At 29.2% G+C, this 22,981-nt stretch overlaps 1 protein-coding gene across 4 annotated transcripts in view; it reads left to right on the top strand.

Moving 5' to 3' along the window:
* Positions 1-22,472, top strand: part of Usp32 (Ubiquitin specific protease 32) — a 138,205-nt gene extending 115,733 nt beyond the window's left edge. For 3 of the 4 annotated variants that reach the window (XM_075362252.1, XM_075362251.1, XM_075362250.1), the window contains 6 exons: positions 6,527-6,718; positions 7,440-7,585; positions 9,671-9,723; positions 11,285-11,370; positions 12,316-12,408; positions 18,407-22,472. In XM_075362252.1, coding sequence (XP_075218367.1) covers positions 6,527-6,718; positions 7,440-7,585; positions 9,671-9,723; positions 11,285-11,370; positions 12,316-12,408; positions 18,407-18,577 — 741 coding nt within the window. In that variant the 3' untranslated portion in view covers positions 18,578-22,472. Of the gene's footprint in view, positions 1-6,526; positions 6,719-7,439; positions 7,586-9,670; positions 9,724-11,284; positions 11,371-12,315; positions 12,409-15,536; positions 16,365-18,406 lie in introns of all 4 variants that reach the window. The other variant, XR_012756017.1, reaches the window with a different exon arrangement.
* Positions 22,473-22,981: the final 509 nt, after the last annotated feature.

The following is a 22,981-nucleotide window of genomic DNA, read 5'->3' as shown; positions in this document are numbered from 1 at the left end:
TTCTTGCGTCTGTCGGTTGACATCTTAGGCACTCATTTGGAACACAATTTTTTATAGCCCAATTTTTCAATCAAAACTTCATAAATCAGAGATCGTGAAACATCAGGTATCATCAAAGAAAATAATTATGATGTGGTAAAGCGCTGATTCTCATGAATTTTTTTATCAACTTTTTCAGTCAAATCATCTGTCAAACAACAGCTGGCTGCTACATTTTTCATCATGTGCGTTTGTTTGCCCTTCTTGAAATGAACAGCACCAGTCTTATTTTAGTATTAACTCTTAATATTTGGCTCATAAAGGTTACAAATTTGCTTATAAATATCAGCTGTAGAATTATTTTTTGCCATCAAAAATCATTACTCCTCATACTTCACACCCAGCTAGATCACAAATTGTAGCACTCATTATAAATGGATGAATATAAACAACAGTAACTAACCTGATGTTGCTAATGACTTACTGTTGATTGAAATATTTGAGCTACACAAGCGCCATCTATTTACATTGGATATGTAGGTGCCAAATTCAAAACCGAACTTTCTTTACATGTTTTGTATTATATTTTAAAATAATACAGTAATATCATGTACCTGCTGTGGTTGATTCACTCTAAGCCTATCACAGTCAGGAGAAAAATTTATTTATTTATTTATTAGTTTTTCAAATAAAATAGAGTAATATATAACAATATGAAATAAAAATAAAATACCACCTACTCCTGACAATTCATGCAAAACTTTTGTAAAGTTAAAAAATTACTGAATTATTTCTCTAAAAATTCTAAATAAACCTGAGTGCTAGTCATTTTTATGAATCTCCTTCTAGTCATTTATTTTAATGTCTTATAAATTCTAGCCAAATTTATCATATTTCAGCTTTTATTTTATTTATTTATTTTATTTATTAATAAGATAAAAATGGTAACCTAATGGGTGAACATAGAAAGTATAAGAATGCTAGTGATGAAGAAGGTAAAAGGAGCTATCGACAGTTAAGAAATAATATAAACAGGAAGTGCAAATTAGTGAAAGAAGAGTGGATTAAAGAAAAGTGCTCAGTAGTGGAAAGAGAAATGATCATCGCTAAAATAGACAAGGGCATACAGGAAAGTTAGGAAAATTTTGTGGTATACAAGTTAAAATCTAATAATGTATTAAATGAAGATGGTACACTGATGTATAATACGAAAGAAAATGTTGAGAGGTGGGTGGAATATATTGAAGAGTTATATGGAGGAAATGAATTAGAAACTAGTATTACACAGGAAGAAGAGAAAGTTGAAGAGGATGAAAAGGGAGACACAATACTGAGATCTGAATTTAATAGAGCATTAAAGGATTTGAATGGGAGAAAGGCTCCTGGGATAGCAGGATACCTGTAGAATTACTGTGCAGTGCAGGTGAGGATGCAATAGATAGATTACACAAACTGGTGTGCAATATTTACAAAAAAGGGAAAGTTCTATCAGCCTTGAAAATGAGTGTTATTGTCATAATACCAAAAAAGCAGGAGCAGATAAATGTGAAGAATACAGAACAATTAGCTTAACTACTCATGCATCAAAAATTTTAACTAGAATTCTATACAGAAGAATTGAGAGGAGAGTGGAAGATGTGCTAGAAGTAGACCAATTTAGTTTGAGGAAAATGATAGTGACAAGGGAAGCAATTTTAGCACTCAGATTAGTAGTAGAACAAAGATTAAAGAAAATAAACCAATATACGTGGCATTTATAGGCTTAGAAAAGTCATTTGATAATGTGGACTGGAATAAAATGTTCAGCATTTAAAAAAATTTAGGGTTCAACTATAGAAATAGAAGAATTGCTAACATTTACAGGAACCAAACTGCAACAGTAATAATCGAAGAGCATAAGAAAGAATCAGCAATAAGAAAGGGAGTCAGACAATGATGTTTCCTATCCCCGTTACTTTTTAATCTTTACATAGAACTAGCAGTTAATATTGTGAATGAACAGTTTATTTCTGAGGTAATAGTGCAATATGAAAAGATAAATATGCTACGATTTGCTGATGATATAGAAATTCTATCCAAGAGTAAAAAAGATTTAGAAGAAACAATGAATGACATGGATGAAGTCGTATGCATGAACTATCACATGAAAATTTGCAAGAACAAAATGAAAGTAATGAAATGTAGTCGAAATAAAGTAGATTGACTGCTGAATATAAAAATAGGGTGTGAAAAGACTATGGAGGTAGAAGAATTTTGTTATTTGGAAAGTAGAATTACTAAAGACGGACTAAGCAGAAGCGATATAAAATGCCAAATAGCACAGGTGAAACAAGCTTTCAGTCAGAAATATAATTTGCTTATATGAAAAATTAATTTAAACAGAAAAGCATTTTTTAAAGTATATGTTTGGAGTGTTGCTTTATATGGAAGTGAAGCTTGGACAATTGGAGTATCTGAGAAGAAAAGATTAGAAGCTTTTGAAATGTGGTGCTATAGGAGAATGTTAAAAATCAGATGGATGGATAAAGTGACAAATGAAGAGGTATTGCGGCAAATAGATGAAGAAAGAAGCATTTGGAAAAATATAGTTAAAAGAAGAGACAGACTTATAGGCCACATACTAAGGCATCCTGGAATAGTCGCTTTAATACTGGAAGGACAGGTAGAAGGGAAAAATTGTGTAGGCAGGCCACATTTGGAATATGTAAAACAAATTGTTAGGGATGTAGGATGTAGAGGGTATACTGAAATGAAACGACTAGCACTAGATAGGGAATCTTGGAGAGCTGCATCAAACCAGTCAAATGACTGAAGACAAAAAAAAGATATATTTGAACAATAAGAATTAACGGTAAGCTCAATAGTCAATTTTTTAAAGTTACATTTGATTCTATTAATTTACTATTTTATTTGCACAATGTTTATGTTATTACTGTTTAATACACTTAAATACACTTTAAGGAACTCATTTTAAATAACTTTTTTCACTTAATCGGTTGCTTACTCAGTTCTATGTACTATCATAATTACTTTAATTATCTGTCTTCTATTTTTTTAAGTACTTGTATTAATTTTTTAAATAATTTAATTAAATATATGTAATATCTCATGTACTTTACTGGAATTTAAGACCTCTAGTAGCATGTACACAGTCTTATTAAACTAGAAAAAACTACTGACACCATTTTATAATTATAACTGTAAAACTTATACTGTCAATATCATATTTTTAAGTAATACCTTCTTTCTAATTATATTCCATGTCATTTTACATATCTGTACTTATTTGGCAGCTCGTAAAGACAGTAGTTTACAATGTTCAATAAACCTTTAATTAATAGCATATCAGTATACAGATGTAATTACTTGTTTTGAATACAGAACATAACCGGTTCTAATCTGTGCTTATATTATATTCTAAACCACCATATCATATCTGACACTGCATTTTTATTATCCATACTAAAGAAAATTAACCGAGATTAAAAAAAATCATAAAATTTGTGTAAGTTAATTTCTTTTTTTACACTTTTTATGTAAGTATGTAAGTTACCTTTTAAGATATTCAAGCAGATGCTACAAATGATATATCAAATTAAAGAGGACACTTCAAGGTTTAAATCGATATAAATAATTCATTTTTATATTTTTTTGTCTTCAGTCATTTGATTGGTTTGATGCAGCTCTCCAAGATTCCCTATCTAGTGCCAGTCGTTTCATTTCGACAGACCCCCATATCCTACATCCCTAACAATTTGTTTTACATATTCCAAACGTTGCTTGCCAGCACAATTTTTTCCATCTACCTGTCCCTCCAATATTAAAGCGACTATTTCAGGATGCCTTAAGAATGTGGCTTATAAGTCTGTCTCTTCTTTTAGCTACATTTTTCCAAATGCTTCTTTCTTCATCGATTTGCCACAACACCTATTCATTTGTCACTTTACCCACCCATCTGATTTTTATTTTTAACATTCTCCTATAGCACCGCATTTCAAAAGCTTCTAATCTTTTCTTTTCAGTACTACAATTGTCCAAGTTTCACCTCCATATAGAGGTAAGTTCCAAACATATACTTTCAAAAATGTTTTCCTGTTTAAATTAATTTTTCATGTAAGCAAATTATATTTCTGGCTGAAAGCTCATTTCACCTGTGCTATTTGGCATTTTATATCGCTCCTGCTTCGTCCATCTTTAGTAATTCTACTTCCCAAATAACAAAATTCTTCTACCTCCATAGTCTTTTCTCATCCTATTTTTATATTCAGCAGTCAATCTACTTTATTTCGACTACATTTCATTACTTTCATTTTGTTCTTGCAAATTTTCACATTTGTATTCTTCACATTTATCTGCCTCTGCTTTCTTTGGTATCATGACTATAACACTTTTTTTGAAGTCTGACGGAACTTCCCCTTTTTCATAAATATTATGAAAGTCTATTTTACCAATGTTCATTTCTCTTTCCACTTCTGAACACTTTTCTTTAATCCACTCTTCTTTCGCTAGTTTGCACTTCCTGTTTATAGCATTTCTTAATTGTCGATAGTTCCTTTTACTTTCTTCATCACTAGCATTCTTATATTTTTTTACGTTCATCCATCAGCTGCAATATATCGTCTGAAACCCAAGGTTTTCTACCAGTTCTCTTTGTTCCGCCTAAGTTCGCTTCTGCGGATTTAAGAATTTCGTTTTTAACATTCTCCCATTCTTCTTCTACATTTTTTACCTTATCTTTTTTACCCAGACCTCTTGCGATGTCCTCCTCAAAAATCTTCTTTACCTCCTCTTCCTCAAGCTTCTCTAAATTCCACCGATTCATCTGACACCTTTTCTTCAGGTTTTTAAACCCCAATCTACATTTCATTATCACCAAATTATGGTCGCTATCAATGTCTGCTCCAGGGTAAGTTTTGCAGTCAACAAGTTGATTTCTAAATCTTTGCTTAACCATGATATAATCTATCTGATACCTTGCAGTATCGCCTGGCTTTTTCCAAGTGTATATTCTTCTATTATGATTTTTAAATTGGGTGTTGGCAATTACTAAATTATACTTTGTGCAAAACTCTATAAGTCTGTCCCCTCTTTCATTCCTTTTGCCCAGCCCGTATTCACCCACTATATTTCCTTCCTTGCCTTTTCCAATGCTTGCATTCCAATCTCCAACTATTATTAAATTTTCATCTCCTTTTACGTGTTTAATTGCTTCATCAATCTCTTCGTATACACACTCTACCTCATCATCATCATGGGTGCTTGTAGGCATATAGACATTAACAATCGTTGTCAGTTTAGGTCTTGATTTTATCCTTATTACAATGATTCTATCGCTATGCGTTTAGAAATACTCTACTCTCTTCCCTATCTTCTTGTTCATTATGAAACCTACTCCTGCCTGCCCATTATTTGAAGCTGAGTTAATTATTCTAAAATCACCTGACCAAAAGTCGCCTTCCTCTTCCCACCGAACCTCACTAATTCCTACTACATCCACATTTATCCTATCCATTTCCCTTTTTAAATTTTCTAGCCTACCAACCTTTTTTAAACTTCTAACATTCCACGCTCCGACTCGTAGAATGTTATTTTTTAATTTTCTGGTGACCCCTTCCTTAGTAGTCCCCACCCGGAGATCCGAACGAGGGACTAGTTTACCTCCGGAATATTTTACCAAGGAAGGCGCCTCCATCATTGCTATATGAAAATGCAGAGAGCCACATTTTCTTGGAAAAAAAGCAGCTGTAGTTTTCCATTGCTTTAAGCTGCGCAGTACTCAGAGGACCGAGTGATGTTGATATGGCCGTTTAAGTCATCCTGACTCACACCCCTAACAACTACTGAAAGAGCTGCTGCCCTCTTTCAGGAATCATTCCTTAGTCTGGCTCTCAACAGATACCTCTCCGATATGGTTGCACCTTCGGTCCAGCTACTCTGTATCACTGAGCACTCAAGCCCCCTCACCAACGGGCAAGGTCTCATGATTCATAGAGGAGGCAAATATATCATTATATTATAATTAACAGTGTTAAAATTACTTTTGTTGAATTTTTCTGTTAAAGCAACAGATTATAAAAACAAAACAAAAATATTGTATTAAAAATACAACAAAAAAAAATTATTTTTTTTTGTGCACACAATTTTGAACTACCAGTAAAAGGCTAGAAGTTAAAGACTCTTCAGTAGTCTAGACTTCTGTTGTATAAAATATCTTTCGTATTTTAAAAAGTTTATGTTTTGTTCTCTTAAATTTCCTTTCAGTTTCCTTAAAATTTGCATTATTTGTTACTGTAAATATAATTAATTTCAACACATATTTTCCATAGACCCTCTTTAATTTTGTAAATTTTTAATTTTGTAATATCTTTAATGAAACTAAGTTTTAGTACTTAGAAATCAGTTTTACGAGGAAGTTGATTGTATTGTAGCGCTTATCGTAGCCAACTGATATTAGTATTTATGCTGTAATATTAGGATATTGCTTTATTATTTTGTGAAGTATTAAATTGTATTCTTAAATGGATAAACACACTTTTTATTTTATCAGACAATAGAAAATCATCCATCTGTTATGACAACACTTGCGCAGCAAAACGAACCTATAAATCTGGATTATTGTATGGAGGCGTTCACGAAGGATGAAGTCTTAACTGATGATGAAAAATATAATTGTCCAAAGTGTAAAGAATTCCAGTTGGCCACTAAAAAATTGCAGATATTTAGATTACCTCCTATCATGGTAAGCTTTTCAACTTTTCATTTATATTTTAAAATTGTTTCTTTTTTATTGCTAGTTTCATAGCAATACAGATGTTTACCTTGATAAATATGCATTAATCCTCTTGTTATACATTTTTGTAAAAAGATGTGTAAAATGTGATATTGCGTCAGTTAATAAGTAGAGAAAATATTTTTACTTTGATTTATGCAGTTAAAACTGATGTTGTTAGCCATTAATTTACTTTTTTAATGCAGTTAAAGAAAATAAAATCTTGTTTTTACTTCAAAGTTAATTTTCTATCCGGTGAGATACTTACATAAGCATTTTGCCCCAAAAGAAACAAAATGTATAAACTGGAGGTAATGTTGTGCTGTGGTTAATTCTAGTTCATATGTGGCATTATTGGTTTGTATGATGACAAAAAAAAAAAAATTCCTTTACTGGTTTTTTTTTAAGTAGGATTTTCCATTTTATTTCTCCTGGAATATATATGATTGGTTTTACTTTGAAAACCCCTTTTCTTATTTAGTTACATTAGTTTTGTTTTAATGTATCTTTAACTGCTGTTAGTTCCTTTTTTTTCTTTTTTTTTTCTTGAAACAGGTCTGCAGAGGACCACACAAATATCATTTTAATTCCCCCTGTTCTGATTTTCCCTTTTTCTCCTCTAGAATTCTTTCACTGTGCTGTGTTTATTATTATGCTGTATTATTGTTATTTATTAGTTTTTTGTTTTTAGATAATACATTTGAAGAGATTTCAGTTTGTAAATAACAGATGGGTGAAATCTCAAAAAGTAGTAAATGTACCTCTTGAAGATTTTGATCCAACACCATACCTGGCGACTGCACCAAAAGAAACCGTACTTAGACATAGAAGAAATTTGTAAGTTTTTAAATTATAACATAGCGGTACAAATTTAAGATAAGTGTTAATGTTTGATAATACCGTGAAAATGAAACTTTTATTTTCTTTTAACTCAGTTTTTATTCAAATTATCATTTTATGTATGAACTATTGATAGTTGAAAGAAATTCCTTAACACAGGTTGACATCCAAAGTAATGTCATAATTTTTAATAAAAGAAATCTTAAGTGCTTTTTATAGAAGTTCCAGTTTAGAATTTTCATTTGAATATGTTTTAGATCTGAAAATATTTTCAGAACAATTTTTTTAGTTATGAAGCTGATTAGTGACAAGATTAAAGTAGCATTTTTGTATATTTTTACTTCTTGTGAGACTAATTAGTCACTCATTAAAAATTTTGATAACATATATTAGTGTTCCTGATTTGCTTTAAATGATTTTATCAACAAAATGAAACACCAAATTAATTACATATATTATTTATTACATTTATAAATTTCAAAACAAAAATTGTTCATAGTTGCAAATAATGAGACCCATTGGGTTGGTCTAGTGGTGAGCACGTCTTCGCAAATCAGCTGATTTTGAAGTTGAGAGTGCCAATGTTCAAATCCTAGTAAAGGCAGTTACTTCTATACGGATTTGAATACTAGATCATGGATACCGCTGTTCTTTGGTGGTTGGGTTTCAATTAATCACACATCTCAGAAATGGTCGACCTGAGACTGTACAAGACTATACTTCATTCATCCTCTGAAGTAATACCTGATGGTGATTCCCGTAGGCTAAACAGCAAAAAAAGTGACAAATAATGAAATGTGCATGATAATAATAAATTGTAAGGTCAAAGTTCAAGATACATGCTCAAAATAAAACTGTCCTTTCTTTATTTGATTTTAGCACAGTTTATTGTTTTAATAGTTTTGTGAACCACAAAAAAGCAAGTCATACAGTATGTTAAATTGCATTCCCTAAATTTTAAGGCAGGCTTTTTATAGTATTTGTGAATGAAAATTAAAACTTTTGATTCTATTTTTATTATTGTTGTTCAAGAAATATAATTATATTCATAAAAACACCGATGATTCAAGAGGAAAGGGAAACAATTTGAAATAAGAAAAAAAGTTCATGTATGTTTGAAAACGCCTTTCTTATCGAGTTACAGCTAGCAAACATTTTGCCTTGATTTCAGTTCCCCTAATGAATTGAGGTCATACTAAAATTTTTAGGGCATTATATAAGGGGTCCCAGAACTGTATCTCTGATAGTTTTCATGATGTCCAATGTAAAACAAAAAAACTTTGTGATTAAAACATGTTTTTTTAGGTTTGAAGTACAATAACTTTGTTAAATGACTAATAAATGTGTAAATTTCATTATAAAAACTTGTAGAAAATTTAATTCTGAGAAAACTAATGTAATAAAGTCTATAAAATAAATAAAAAATTAACTTTTACTATTAAAAACACAACAGAAGAACTTAACAGAAAATTGTTATGTTGTGTAAAAGCTGATATGGTACAATAAGTGACTGAATGTAGTTAGTTGGTGACTCTTACGAGAAGTAATGTTGATATATAGGTAATTTATGTACATTACAGAATCTGTAATCTGTATTTCTTTTTTTGCTAAAAAGCTGGTAAAAATCTAAAGTTTTGTTTTTTAATTATTACTACTACTATTATTTTTTTTAATTAGATGTAAGAAAAATATAATTTTAGAGTTTTTCAAAATATTACCATTGTAAGAAGTATTATTTTTAACATGATAAAAATCCATTAATATATATGCTTTTCATAAATTATATTTTGTTATACAGATAAACAAAAATTCAAATTTCAAATAAATATTACTATAATATTAAATATAAAAATAAGCAACATAATATACCAAGTTTAAGTTTCATCCTGAAGTAATTATTTTGTAATATTAAAATAGAAATAAATAGAGGTCTTATCAGTTTAGATAGGTATCTTTTGCTTAATTATTCATTCACTGTAATAGTTATTTCTGCAATTTTGAAATTTCATGTAATGTGTATATTAAAATATTTAATAACACACTATATTGTCATCAGTAAAGTTGTTTTTTTTTCATCTGTAGAGAAGTCAAGAAGAGAGATGAAACTGTGGATGAAAAATCAGGAATCTCAAATGGTGAGTTGTAATTTAAGTAAGAAAGAAAATATTACAGGGTGGAGTAGCCAAGATTAGACAATTTAAAACTTAAAAACGAACACTTTAATCGCAAACAAAATACTAACTATGTAACCATTATAATGAACAGACAAACATTTAGTTTTCAACTCATGTTTTAAAGATAGCATCATGCAAGTGACCACCATTAGCGGCAAGACACATCTCTGCATATTGTACATGACTTTCTTCACCTGATTCACTGGAATTGCATGAATTTCTGCTGCGATGAAATCTTTCAGTTCCTATATATAGTGTGAGGTGGTTGGCATAAACCTCTTTCAGATGGTCACAGGAAAAAATCGTATGTTGGTACATCAGGCCAGCAGGAAAGCCATGCAATATCTCCAAAATGAAATAAGTGTGATGCAATACCATCAACCTTGTGTGCCCAACCCACATACATGCACACGCACACAAACTTAACTCGTGCAGCAGCACTGATGCATGCACATGCTCCAACCTGAAAACCTCTTTCTCCTTTTCCCTAAAAAAGATAGATTATATCATCCTGATCACAACAGACTCATTGCGCTACTCCCATCTGTTACCAAGAAATGGCAGTTAAAATTTTGAAAGGACTGACCTTGAATTTGGCATGACCTTGAAAACAATTTTTGGTGACCTTGATTTTTTGTAACCTTTACTATTGACCTCGGGAGTGAAGTCATTTTTCTCGTGATCAGTATGTAGTGTGACATCATGGGGCCAAAGTTCAAGGTATACCAGAACTGACATTTCTGTCATTAATGACATAAATAGTTTGATGCTACTAGAATTGTTTTGTTGATGCAGTGAGTATTTTTTTCAATTGAAGATTAATTTTTATTTGTAATGCTATAATTTTGCCCTTTAAGTTTTCAAAAATATAACAGTTTCACTAATTTTACTTTTCATTCTTCAAAATTGAGACCACTTCAATATAGCTTTCCTGTAGCCAAATCAGTAAGGCAAAGAAGTATCATGATGTATTCTGTGCACCAGTAGCTTTTAACTTCAAAATTGTTTTAAAGGCTGATCATTTCTTACATATTTAAACAGGAAAATGCTAATTTCATATACTTTTATAGTTAGTAGAAAGCTTGTAGCTTTACAAAGTAGTAATTTTATTGCAAATACTAGTCTGTCTTCATCAGCGATATCCTTCAGTTGTTCATTGTCCATTGCTTTACTTTCCTGTTACCCTATTTTTATCTCTACCCAGTTAAATACCATAGAAGTTGATAAGCCACCTATCCCCTGGTGTATTTTTAAGAGAAAATCTACTTTATTGGGACTCTGTGAGGCAGCTCTATCTATGGTTCTAATCAGGAACTCTTTCTTATGGGTTCCCTATATAAATTCTGATCAGAGCCGCTATGGGTACTGTAGAAAATTGCAGACTAATGGTTGAAGTGCTTGTAGGTTAAACCAGCCTTTTATGCTGAAAAATTTAAGTAGCAGTTTATTAATGATCACAGTAAGTTGTCCTTTCATATTGTGTACTTTTTTATCATTATTGTAATTTTTTTTTGTATTTCAGACTATGTACTTAAAGATTTTCATCAACATCAGTTGGTCGAAGGAAAAGATCCATTTGACCTTAGATACAGACTATATGCTGTTCTGGTAAGTGTTGTGTAAATCTTTTAAAAATTCTATTAACTGTAATTAACTGTTCATCTGCCATGTGAATGTGTTGCTTACTGGCCACTATTCTTACATTGAAAATGCATGTGTATTGCCATGTAACTCTGTTTTTTAAATTTTGTGTGTGATTGGCTCACATTATTTATAGCATAAAATTATATTTTTCTTGATATTAAATGTTCTTTTAATAGCATTTTTTTTAACATAACACTATGTCAGATTTAGTGTATGAGTGGAACACTTTAGATTTAATATGTGTTGAGAGGGCTGTAGGCATAAACATAAACTTTTATTATGGATTATTTTTTTGTTTAAATCTAACAGAATTATAAAAATGAAATTTCACTATTAATACAAAAATTGTTTCAGTATAATATTATGTATCAAATTGAAAGGGATTATGTCAGTTCATTTATTTTTGTATCTTAATTTTTATCTACTAAAATAATAACACCAATGCAATAAATTAACCAAAATACTACCTATTTTGATATTCTCTCTGGCAAGCTGTGTTTTTCATTAATTTTCCCCCCCTATTACTCCAGTGATACTCATCAGAATCTTATTTCAACTTGATGTAATGATTTAGTGAAATGTTTTATTTGTATTCTATTACAAATTTGTATTCTATTTTTCCCTAATTCTAGGGGAAAATTTATATTATAAAGTAAATGACAGATATGTAATTTTTTATAAAAAGTTCTATTCCGAAATTTAGCTGAAAAGTCAACTGATCATTCTTGACTTTGTTCACACAACATAATCAGACATTTATAAATTATAATTAATAAATTGGTTTATCTGTACTAGGAACTACTAAATTTTGTTGTTATTAATTATTTTAATTTGTAGTTTTAATTTTTTTGTTTATTTTTAATTCATATTAAAAACTATGATTTTCACTTCAATTTGTATATGTTCCAGTCTCACCATGGATTTCTTGGAACAGGTCATTATATTGCCTATGCTTTGAATCCAAATGGGAAGTGGTATATTTATAATGATTCTTCTATTAAGGTAATTTTAATAATCTGTTAATTTAAGTTATTTACTTATGAAGTGGTTTGAAAAGATGTAAATAATATTTATAATTATATGTGCAGGTTGTATTAAACAAAAATGAATGTTAATTTTTATTTAGATTCTTAAAAGAAGTGTAAGAAGCAGCACCCAGAAAATTCTCTGTTTAAAAATATTGATATATACTGTAGTTAAATTAGTAAATTGTCTAAGGAAGTAAACAGCATTTTTGAAAAAAAAAAGTATATTATTGAATGAACAGTAAAAGTTTTGATTTAAACAGTATTCTAGAACATTTATATTTATATTCTCTTAATTTTTATGTTTCTGTATTAGCTCAGCTGTCATATGAGATGTTCATCTTTTGAAAAAGCTTTAAATTTTGTTGTCAGCATATATAATTTTGACACATTTAAATATTATAAATATTTATATGTTGAATATCTGTATTTCTTACCATTGGAGATTTAATTTTAAATAATCAATATCTAATATTATAAGACACTCAAAATGAATTTATTTTTTAAAAGTAACTTTATCTTATTGAAGTTAAAATCCCTTGGAAAATCAATAATATTAAAAAAACTTCTAATTGAGCAAGAATACGAGAAATGAATGGATAATATGAGTAAGTAAATTGGAAATTGTTTAGGAGATTCTACATTGGGTGTAAAATCAAGTCTCAGAAAGTAGGAAAAGAGGGGGGGGGTTTTAAGTTTTTAATAAGTCACTTGTTACTAAATCTTTGAAGTACAATTAAATATCTTAATAATTGATTGAGGTATAAAATGAGACCTATTTTCACATTATTAAAAAGAAATCTAAAATTAAAAAAATAACATCAACATCCCAAATTGAAAGCAAATATTAGCCTACAGTGTAATAACACTTCTAGACACTCATTCTACTGGTAATTACTATGTTGAGTCATATTTAATTACATCATCTAGTGTTCATTTTATGAATGAGAAATTTTTGATGTACTATGATATTCCTTTGTAGAAGCAAGAAAAGGTCACATGCAAAAAAGTATTTCTATATGTAGTATCAAATGTAGATCTAAGAAACAGAAAGAAATTCATGAAAATACAAGGGTAAATCAATTATAAACAAGATTTTTGTTCCTGAGCATCTACGGTTGGTAGGACTGGGTCTGTGCTTTTAGTATGCTTGGATGGGGTCATTAGAAGTGGGGAAAGCCAGCCATTCCACACTCCCAACCGATTCGTCAGTAACGCTCACGATGTCAGAGCAACAGATGCACTCCTCCACTGCACAATTCATAATTATAAAATTTCTTGCTTGGAAGGAGTTCAGGCGACAGACATTTTCCAGAGATTGACTGCACAGTTCAGGGACCAAACATTTTTAAGGACTCGTGTGTTTGCCTGACATAAGGCGTTCAAGGAAGGATAAGAACAAGTGGAAAATCAGGAACATGATCACCGTCCTCGAACCAGCATTACAGACGAAAACATTCACATGGTTTCAGACATTCTTGAAGACGATAGACAAGTGAGAGTATCCAAAATTGCAGAACAGATCGGAATAAGTTATGGGAGCTGTCAAGCAATCGTCACAAACGACCTACAGTTTCGTAAAGTGTGTGCCAGATGTGTCCCTCACCTTTTAACTGCAGATCAGAATTTGAGACGTTTGGAGGTCTGTCAGAGGCTTACAGCAAGGTTTGTGAAAAAAGGTGATGCATTTTTGAGTCGGATCATCACCTGTAACGAAACGTGGGTCCACTATTACACTCCTCAGTCAAAACAAGCCAGTATGGAGTGGCGGAGGAAAGGGGAGATTTGGCTTTCATGCCTCAGTGAAAGCCATGACTCAATTGTCAGCTGGCAAGGTTCTTTCAACCATTTTTTTCGACCAGCGAGGCATTTTACTCATTGATTTTTTATATAAGCAATGCACAATCATTGCTGCGTACTATTGCAAGCAGTTGAATGAGGTGAGAGCTGCATATCGCCACAAAAGACAAGACCAATCGATTCAAGAGACCATCCTCCTCCATGACAGTGCCAGGCCCCATACTGCAGTTGTAACGGTCTCAAAACTAGAAGAAACGCACTGGACCCAACTTGATCATCCTCCCTACAGCCCGCACCTTTCGCCCTGCGATTTTTATTTCTTTGGGCCACTTAAAGAAGCTCTACGAGGGCAACGATTTGAAGATGACAAGGGCATGGAGGGATTCGTGCGCAATTGGCTCCTGATGCAACCAGCTTTATTCTACGATGCTGTGATAAAAAACCTTCCTTCTTGCTGGGAAAATGTATTTCTAAAGCAGGAAACTATGTAGAAAAATAAATTATATTTGCCTTTTATTTTTCAATAAATAAATATTTTTAAAAATAAATCCCATTTATATTTGGTTTACCATCGTATTTATGTGGAATTTAGGACTTAATGATAGTGAAACGCAAACTGTAGAAATATCAGAAAGGAAAATAATAGAGATCTTTAGATCTCTTAGAGATCTCATAGTATTACAAGAGGATCTTTAAGATTAGGTGGTTGATAAAGCACAGAATGTGGTCTTAATACAAGTATATGAAACATATTGGCAGAATCTTGTAAAGTGATGAACTAGGTCAATAGTCTATATGTTAAGACATCTAAGTTCAGTTAATGTGGTTATAGAAGGTTGTTTAGAAGGTAAAAACTGCCCAGGAAAACAAAGATTACAGTTCACAATACAATAACTGAAGATATAGGATTTATTAATTATGTTAAAGTTAAAAGATTGGTCCAGAACATAAGAGACTGAAAAAAAAATCAAATAAATCAAATGAGTGATAACAAAAAAACAAAAACTGCTGAAAGTGTTTGATAGTCGCGTGAATGTTTGGTTCTGATATTACTGTCTTTTGATTTAACTTTCCTCTGTGATGACAGGCCCTGAAATGGAAAAGGTTTTATTTAGTTATTGTAAAACAAAATAAAATAGGTGAGAATTAACATAGAGTATAAAATTAGAAGTTATCCTGAAGAGGGCAAACAGTTAGACATTTGACTGCATTGACTGTCTTTGTAATATTTTTTTAATAAAGAGAACATTTTTTTAAATTTCTGAATTGATTATTAGTGGTGTAAAATTAAATTTTTTTTCACAGGCCAGAAAGTCAATGTTTGAAAACTGAAAAAAATCACTCACTGGAGATCATCAGATCAAGATAAAATAAAAAATTAAAAACAAATACATACATATGCACACAAAGTCATACACAATCAACAGCACATAAAACGTGCACAAATTTGACATATGAACACTATCATCCTCGTGGAGCGACTGAAGAATCATGCAGTGCAGCCACTGTTACTGCTTGCTGCTATCCTTTGATTTTATTGCCATATTGTGAATCGAATTGAACTGGAAGTTTGAAAAATCATTCATTTCATGAATTGGACTATTTTTATGTGCTTTTTAAATCTCATATCCCTTGAGTGTATCCATGTATCTTTCGTACTATGTACCTTTCCACATATATCTATGTACCACAGATTTTCATGTATCTTTCTTACATATATGCAGTGGTAGGAAATTGGTTTTAAAATCACAGTACATATGACTGCAATTTGTAACGTTGCACGTGTAATTAGATTTATTAGAAACATCATTGTGGTTAGGCAGATGTTCTTTGAAACGTTTTATAAAATGTCTTCTTGTCTGGCTTGTATAAAAATATTCGATACATCAATGAAGTCAGAGGATGGCAGCAGGCAGTAGCAGTGGCTGCACTGCATGAGTTCTTCAGTTGCTTTATTTGGGTGACTGTGTGCTTACAATTCATTTGTGCATGGTTTTATATGTTGTTAATTGTTATGACTTTGTGTGTATACGTATGTGTTGGTTTTTTGTTTTCCATTTTATCTTGATGTGATGACAGACCTCCAGTGAGTGATTTTCTGAGGATGGAACAGAGTTCCAAAACACATTAGAAGTAAGTAAATACCATGTAGAAAGTTCACATAGGCGGATATAATTTATTAAATTAATTACCAATTGTGACTTGGATATGTTAAGATGAAATTTATACTTGAAAAAATGTTGATGCAGTGGATGGTAGTCATAATCAAAATAAACATTCTGTTGAGTTATTTAAATATTCAGCAAAAGACTGCTTTCTTATTTAAACATTAAGAAAGATAAAGTCACAGTGAAGATAATAAACTTTAACAGTTCAGAAAGATTCAGAAGCAGTTATAGGTGGTTTGAAAGATTAAAAAATTAGTAATTTTATATTTTAAAGTTTACTGGTGAGTTTGTCTGGTATTGAGAGTGCTAAAATATTTCCAGACTAACTGAGAAAAGTAATTATTGACAAGCTATTCAAGCCTACAAATAGTAAATATTAATGAGACAAGTTTATTTTGAAAAAGACCACCTTCACATATTTATATCCTTTTAAAAAAAGAAGAAGACAAAGTATTCAAAGGCTGTCCAGTTTTGTTACTGATTAGTAACCCCAAAAGAGATTTGAAATTAGTAATCCACTTCTATTATATCATTCTGGAAAATCTTGGGCCCTAAAAGGCTACCATATAACTTCTCTTCCCATAATTCTGCGCTCAAATTGAAAACATAGATAAAAACCAGATTTTGCTGTCTACATTTTCTCCTTGTAAAAAAGACACTGAATATAATATTTCTGCTAAAATGTTTCTGATTATTGAAGACTCCCCCTGTCTTTCAACTGTTGTCACTGAATACACTATATTAGAATTATTTTTCTGCCACCTAACACAATTACGATGACTACAGACAATAATTCATGTCTTGTCTATAGCATGTTTTCTTCAGTTATCTATAAGACATGTTATCTTCAGCTATCCATGAAGTAATTTGTCGATTACTTGATAAAATTAGTGAATTTACAGGGGTTGAACTTGTGGAAAAATACTACAAAAAGTAGCTATTGAACTCATAAAAAACTTGAGAAAAGATGACTCAAAAATTGCATTCTATGCAAAGTAAAATCTTGCATGTGCATCTCTGAATCCACTGTGATTGTTCAGTATGCTTGTATTTCCTACAGAAGTAAACTTATAGGTTCAATCCAATTGCAGTATGAAATTGTATGCAGTGTTCTCTATAGTCAAGTAAATTGTTAATGTTCAGATTTTTGTTTTGAGGCTCTTGATTTGTTTTGTGTAGACTTTTTTTTATTTTGTGTAATATGTATTTAACAAATCTTTTTTTACATGCATGTGCTAAAATTATTGTTGAATGCATATATAATTATTGAAATATTGTCTAAAACATGTATAAAATTGTTGACAAAATATATGATAAATCCAGTTAAAAGTGACTCCAACAAAATAAGTATATCGCAGAAGAATTTGCCATTTCATAAAGTGATTCTCAATAATGTTCAGGCAATCACAGTAAGAAAATAGATATCAAATCTTATGTTGTCCATGAAATGTTTAATAATATGTTTCAACAAAGTTGAACAGATTATATGAATTTAGTAAATAAAAAGTTATATTTAAATTCTAAAATCAAAATTAGTTGTTTGAATTCAGAAGTCAAACTGTAATTTGCTCAGTCATATTGCAGCTCATTGTATTAATGATGTTTTTTTCTTTATTTTTTTTTTCTTTGCAGATAATTACAGATAATATTTACTATAATTTTTTATCAAAAAATATATTAATACTATATTCTTTTTGTGAAAACTGTATGTTTTTCTCTTACTGCTCTTTTTGTTAGCTTCATTAAGTACTTTCTCATGGATATTGTTTCTTCAAATTGATTTTTTTGTCTCTTAGAAAAATAATAATTGAAAATATAAATCATTTTTTATTAGAACACATTCTGAAAAAGAGACATTTCTGTAGAAGTTTTTAACAGAGATGATGAAAAAAGTGCAATTAGTAAGTAAATAATGGATGATTTTAATGAAATAATTATATTATGCTGCTGGGATGAATTTTTTAAACTTTTTATTAATATTAATACTGTATTTTCATATATTAATAGGAAACTGCTACTCCAGATACAAAGGCTGCATATTTGTTGTTCTATGAAAGAGAAGGTCTCTCTAAAAATAATTATATGCCCACTACTGTTGGCCCAATTCAAGCAGATATACGTGACATGGATGATGAGTTAGATGATACTGAACTGAAAAAGCTGTGTGTCTTGATGTAATTGTAGTCTTGTATTAAGCATGTGTATATATATTATACACTATGGATTATTTATAAATATATAGATGAAATTATTGTATTAATTTTGTATCATATAATACTATTTTGTATATAAAAGTCATTGTAATTGTTTACTTTCAGGAAAGATTAGGTATTTGAAAGTGTTAGTATTCGTGAATAGTTTGTACAAAGGTGCAATTTTTTTTCTTTGTTAAAAAACACTTGGTATTAGCCTGTTAAAATCGGTCACCATACTAGTCTGACAGTAATGTGTCAAGAATGTTAATATTTAAGAACCTGTTGTTTATATTTTTTTTAAATGTTACAGTTGTTATTGATGAATTAATAGGAGTAATAGTAAATTAAAAGTATAAAACTAAATTAGTCTTTTTAGTATTTACAAGAAGATATAACCTTTTTTATAAGAATTTGCAACTTGTTGGAAGATCATTTTTGAAAATAATCAGATAAGTATCTAATTATTTATTTTATGAGCTTCACTTATTAAAAGTTTAATGAATAAAGCCACCCTTCTCTAGATGATGCTGTTGGAGAAGGATATGAGCTAAAAGAAATGATCATATGATTGTAACTTTGTTTTAGAAATTTACCCGTTTAACAGTAAAATCATATTCTACTCCAGGTTGTATAATATTTATGCTTTTTGGGGATTTTTGTTTATTAAGGGTTTCTCTTGATTTTCTAAAATTTTGAAGATACTCATTGTTTTCTTAAATTGTATTCTGTATTGAAATCTTTTTTTGCTTCCATAATTATCTCGCTTCATCTTTATAGCTAGCTAATTTTTTGTTCTGTTTATGGTTACAACTTTATAATTCCTTTTTTTGAAAAACTTGCTTATATACTATAAAAGTGATCACAGGCAATCATATAATTTGCTTCTGTTGTAAAAATGCTTTCATCAATTTTTGAAGAATTCTCTTTATTTAATTATAAATAGTTAAAGTTGTTGCCATAGAAAATCTTTTATTATTTTGTTTAATACCTTATGTGATTTTCAAGGAAAATGCCTGATATAATGTTTAAAATCCTTTTTCCATTCTAATTTTGTTATAGTTTCTTTCCACAGTACATATCCCTTACTGAAATTGAGCTCTTCACTGTGCTTTTTTTTTTACACATAACCAAAGAAATATTGTAGACTTTTCTCAGAGTAAATACTACTGTGGGAAAATGTGATGAAACTGAAAAATGATAAGGTAAAAGCAGCTGCTATCCTTTAAAACTTTATATATTGTATGCTTTTTTCTTTACTTTTATGATAATATAGAAGTGTACTGTATGAATTATTAAGGATGAAAAATCTATTCTTACATTTTTTCATATAACTAGGTGATACATTGATTTAATAATATGTATCAAATGTCAGTTTATTAAGGAATTATATGCATTCATATCCATAAGAAAATCTACAACATATTTTCAGCCTAATCTGAAGTGACTCCACAAGTGGCACCTTCTTATTAAAAAGTAAATGAAATTGTAAAATTGTTACTTTGTTATCATTATAAATAAATGTACTTCACATACCAAATGAAATTGTTTTAAATCATTGAGATGATCTCGGCCAATTTTAAATAACGAAAATACCAAACTTATCTGCTTGAGGTTTTCATCATTGTCAATACTGGTTGGCACCTTCTTGCTGCAATGGAGTTTTTGAAATGACTGTGACAAGAAGTAGTGTAATGCGCTTGTGTAATAACTATTGTATTGTTAATTAATTATTTATTCAGATTTGAGTCGCATTTATTTATTTAGTGTATATCATGATCAGTGCATCGACTGGCTTACAGTTATTGAGTGTTAAATATGATCAAGCCTGTATTAAATACTTAATAATTACCTTGGTGACGAGTATGTAAAATAAGAGTTAAATAATACTTTTTTCTTGGGAAACAATATTTTGAACATCATTAAATATTTGACAGGTAAATTTAGATTATTTTTAAGTTAAAGAAATGTTATATTAAAGAAATCCATTTATTTGTATTTAAAAATAAATTATATAATTATGAAATATTAATGTTACATTTATATATTGTGTAGTCGTAACCTTGTATTTAGTATATACCCTATGACATTTATCACTGTTATGATCTACTGAGTGCTGTATTTATTTATCGATTTGATAATCTAACATGTTGGTGTTAGAACTTATTAAAAATAAATCATCAGATATAGCTTTTTATCCAATTTTTATCTTTCTTTATTATTGTATGTCATTTGGTTATTACAAAAGTATGCTGCTCATCTTAATTCTTGTTTTAGTTGTGTATCCTCGGTTGTAGTTATGTTGATTTCAGTTCATTTTAGTTTTCTCATGCATATTGTTTTATTTTCTTACTTTTTTACAGAACTTTTTTTGACTTAAAACAGTTATGTAAAGCTTATAAGTGAAAATTATCTATATCAAATAAAGTGTTGCAGGAAATTTTTATTCAAGTGATAGTAATCCTCTTTTAAAGAGACCTGTTCAACAGTTTATTTGCAATATGCTTGTTATTTATAGTCATCAGGAGTGTTTAAGTTATATACAAATTCATGTAACTGAATAACGTGTTTGTTTTTATTTTAAGTTTGAAATTTTTAAATACCTCTGATGATAGCGTTTGAATGCTGAATAAAAAAATTAAGTGTGGTAGACTGAAAAGATAACATATTTTTAATCGACTAAAAATATTACATCCTTTATACAGTTTAAAATAAAATTATTGACAACATGAAATCATGTTTCATCATGGTTTAAATACATTTCAATTATTTGATTGAGTCTGCTGATATTTTTAACTTAATACATGCATCTAAAAGAACCAACACCTTGAAAACAAAAAAATACAGTTTTTTTAACGGTTCATTTTTATAATTATTTGTAACATCACAAAAATAATTTTGTTTCGTGAATCATCTAAATAAAATGATTGTAGTACATATTATATGCTTATGGTGTTTAATATTATTTATATATTTTGTTATCCATTTAAACATTTTGAGCTAGATTTCAGTGCGAGTAAAACACTAAATTATTATAAAAACCTAAACTCTGATTTTTTTTTAGTAAGATTAATAAATCTTTAATGGCAAAGGTTATTAAAATATTAAAAAATTTAATTTGATTGCTAACATAACTGATAGTTTTTTCGTAGAGCTGTTTCATTCCGTACATACATAACATATATTCAAATTTGTTAATGTACAAAAACTTTTAAGATTCTGGATATGATCAAAGGAATAAAGAAAATTTATTATATAATTTTATTTATATATAATTTAGAGTCAAAAAAAGATTTTGTATTAAAACACTTTATATGTTCACTTGTCGGCAAGTCATGCTTGTAGAATGAAAAAAGTGTTTGTGCATATAGATGACAATACTGTGAAAATCTAGATATACGAGTAAATGTTTCATTTTATAATTTTGGCTTCAGTCAGAGATTTAATTCCTTATTATCAGATATTTAAGAATTGATCAAATGTAATGTTGAATATATTACTGTGATCAAATTTTTTTTTCGGTGATATTTAACAATTTTCTATTTTAATATAAAAAATTTTCATTTTATTTTCTATTTGTGGTACATTTTATATTGAACATATATAATTTTTTTTATATGGTGAATTACTTTTATAGTTTCAAACTCAGTTTTTATTTAATTTTGGTACTTAGTGTAGTATATTTAATTAAATTACTTTGTGTCCCTGTAGTACATTTAATTATATGTTATTGAAGCTTCATGTAGTATTTAATTAGTATTTACTTTTCTCCATATGATATTCATGTTATAAGTCAAACATGTATGTTTTTATATTTAGTCAAACATTATTTTATTTTTATAAAAAGATTGATTTTACATTTTATATCAGCATTATTTAATATAAACAAAAATAATATACTACTTCTAAAAAAAATTATTAAATAGTGATTATTAATAATAATAAATTGTTCATTTAAAATGTAATAGTTTCTTTTATTTTGTCTGTAATTTAGACAACATATATATATATATATATATATATATATATATATATATATATATATATATATATATTATTTTTAAAGAAAATTAATTTAACAGTTTAGTAGTACAGCTAATTTGCTGTAGTTAAATTGCTTAATTTAACAGATAGAATCTGATATTTTGTTATTTGTTACTGTGTATGTATTACTTTTAAACTTATCACTGTGCCATATATTTTGCTTTAAAGTTACATATATATAAAATTGTTTGTTTATAATACTTTATTATGTAATTTGTATAAATGTGTCATAATTACTTGACTGTTTTTCTTTTAATAATTTTTTCATTGTTTTATGTAAAAATAAACTGAAAATTTTAATATAAAGGTCATTGTAATTGTGTATATATTACTTGAGAGTTGCAGA

Source organism: Lycorma delicatula, chromosome 4 (genome assembly GCF_047948215.1).
Source record: "Lycorma delicatula isolate Av1 chromosome 4, ASM4794821v1, whole genome shotgun sequence".
NCBI classification, from domain to species: domain Eukaryota; kingdom Metazoa; phylum Arthropoda; class Insecta; order Hemiptera; family Fulgoridae; genus Lycorma; species Lycorma delicatula.
Note: the sequence above shows the minus strand (reverse complement) of the source record. Positions and strands in the feature narration are given on the sequence as shown.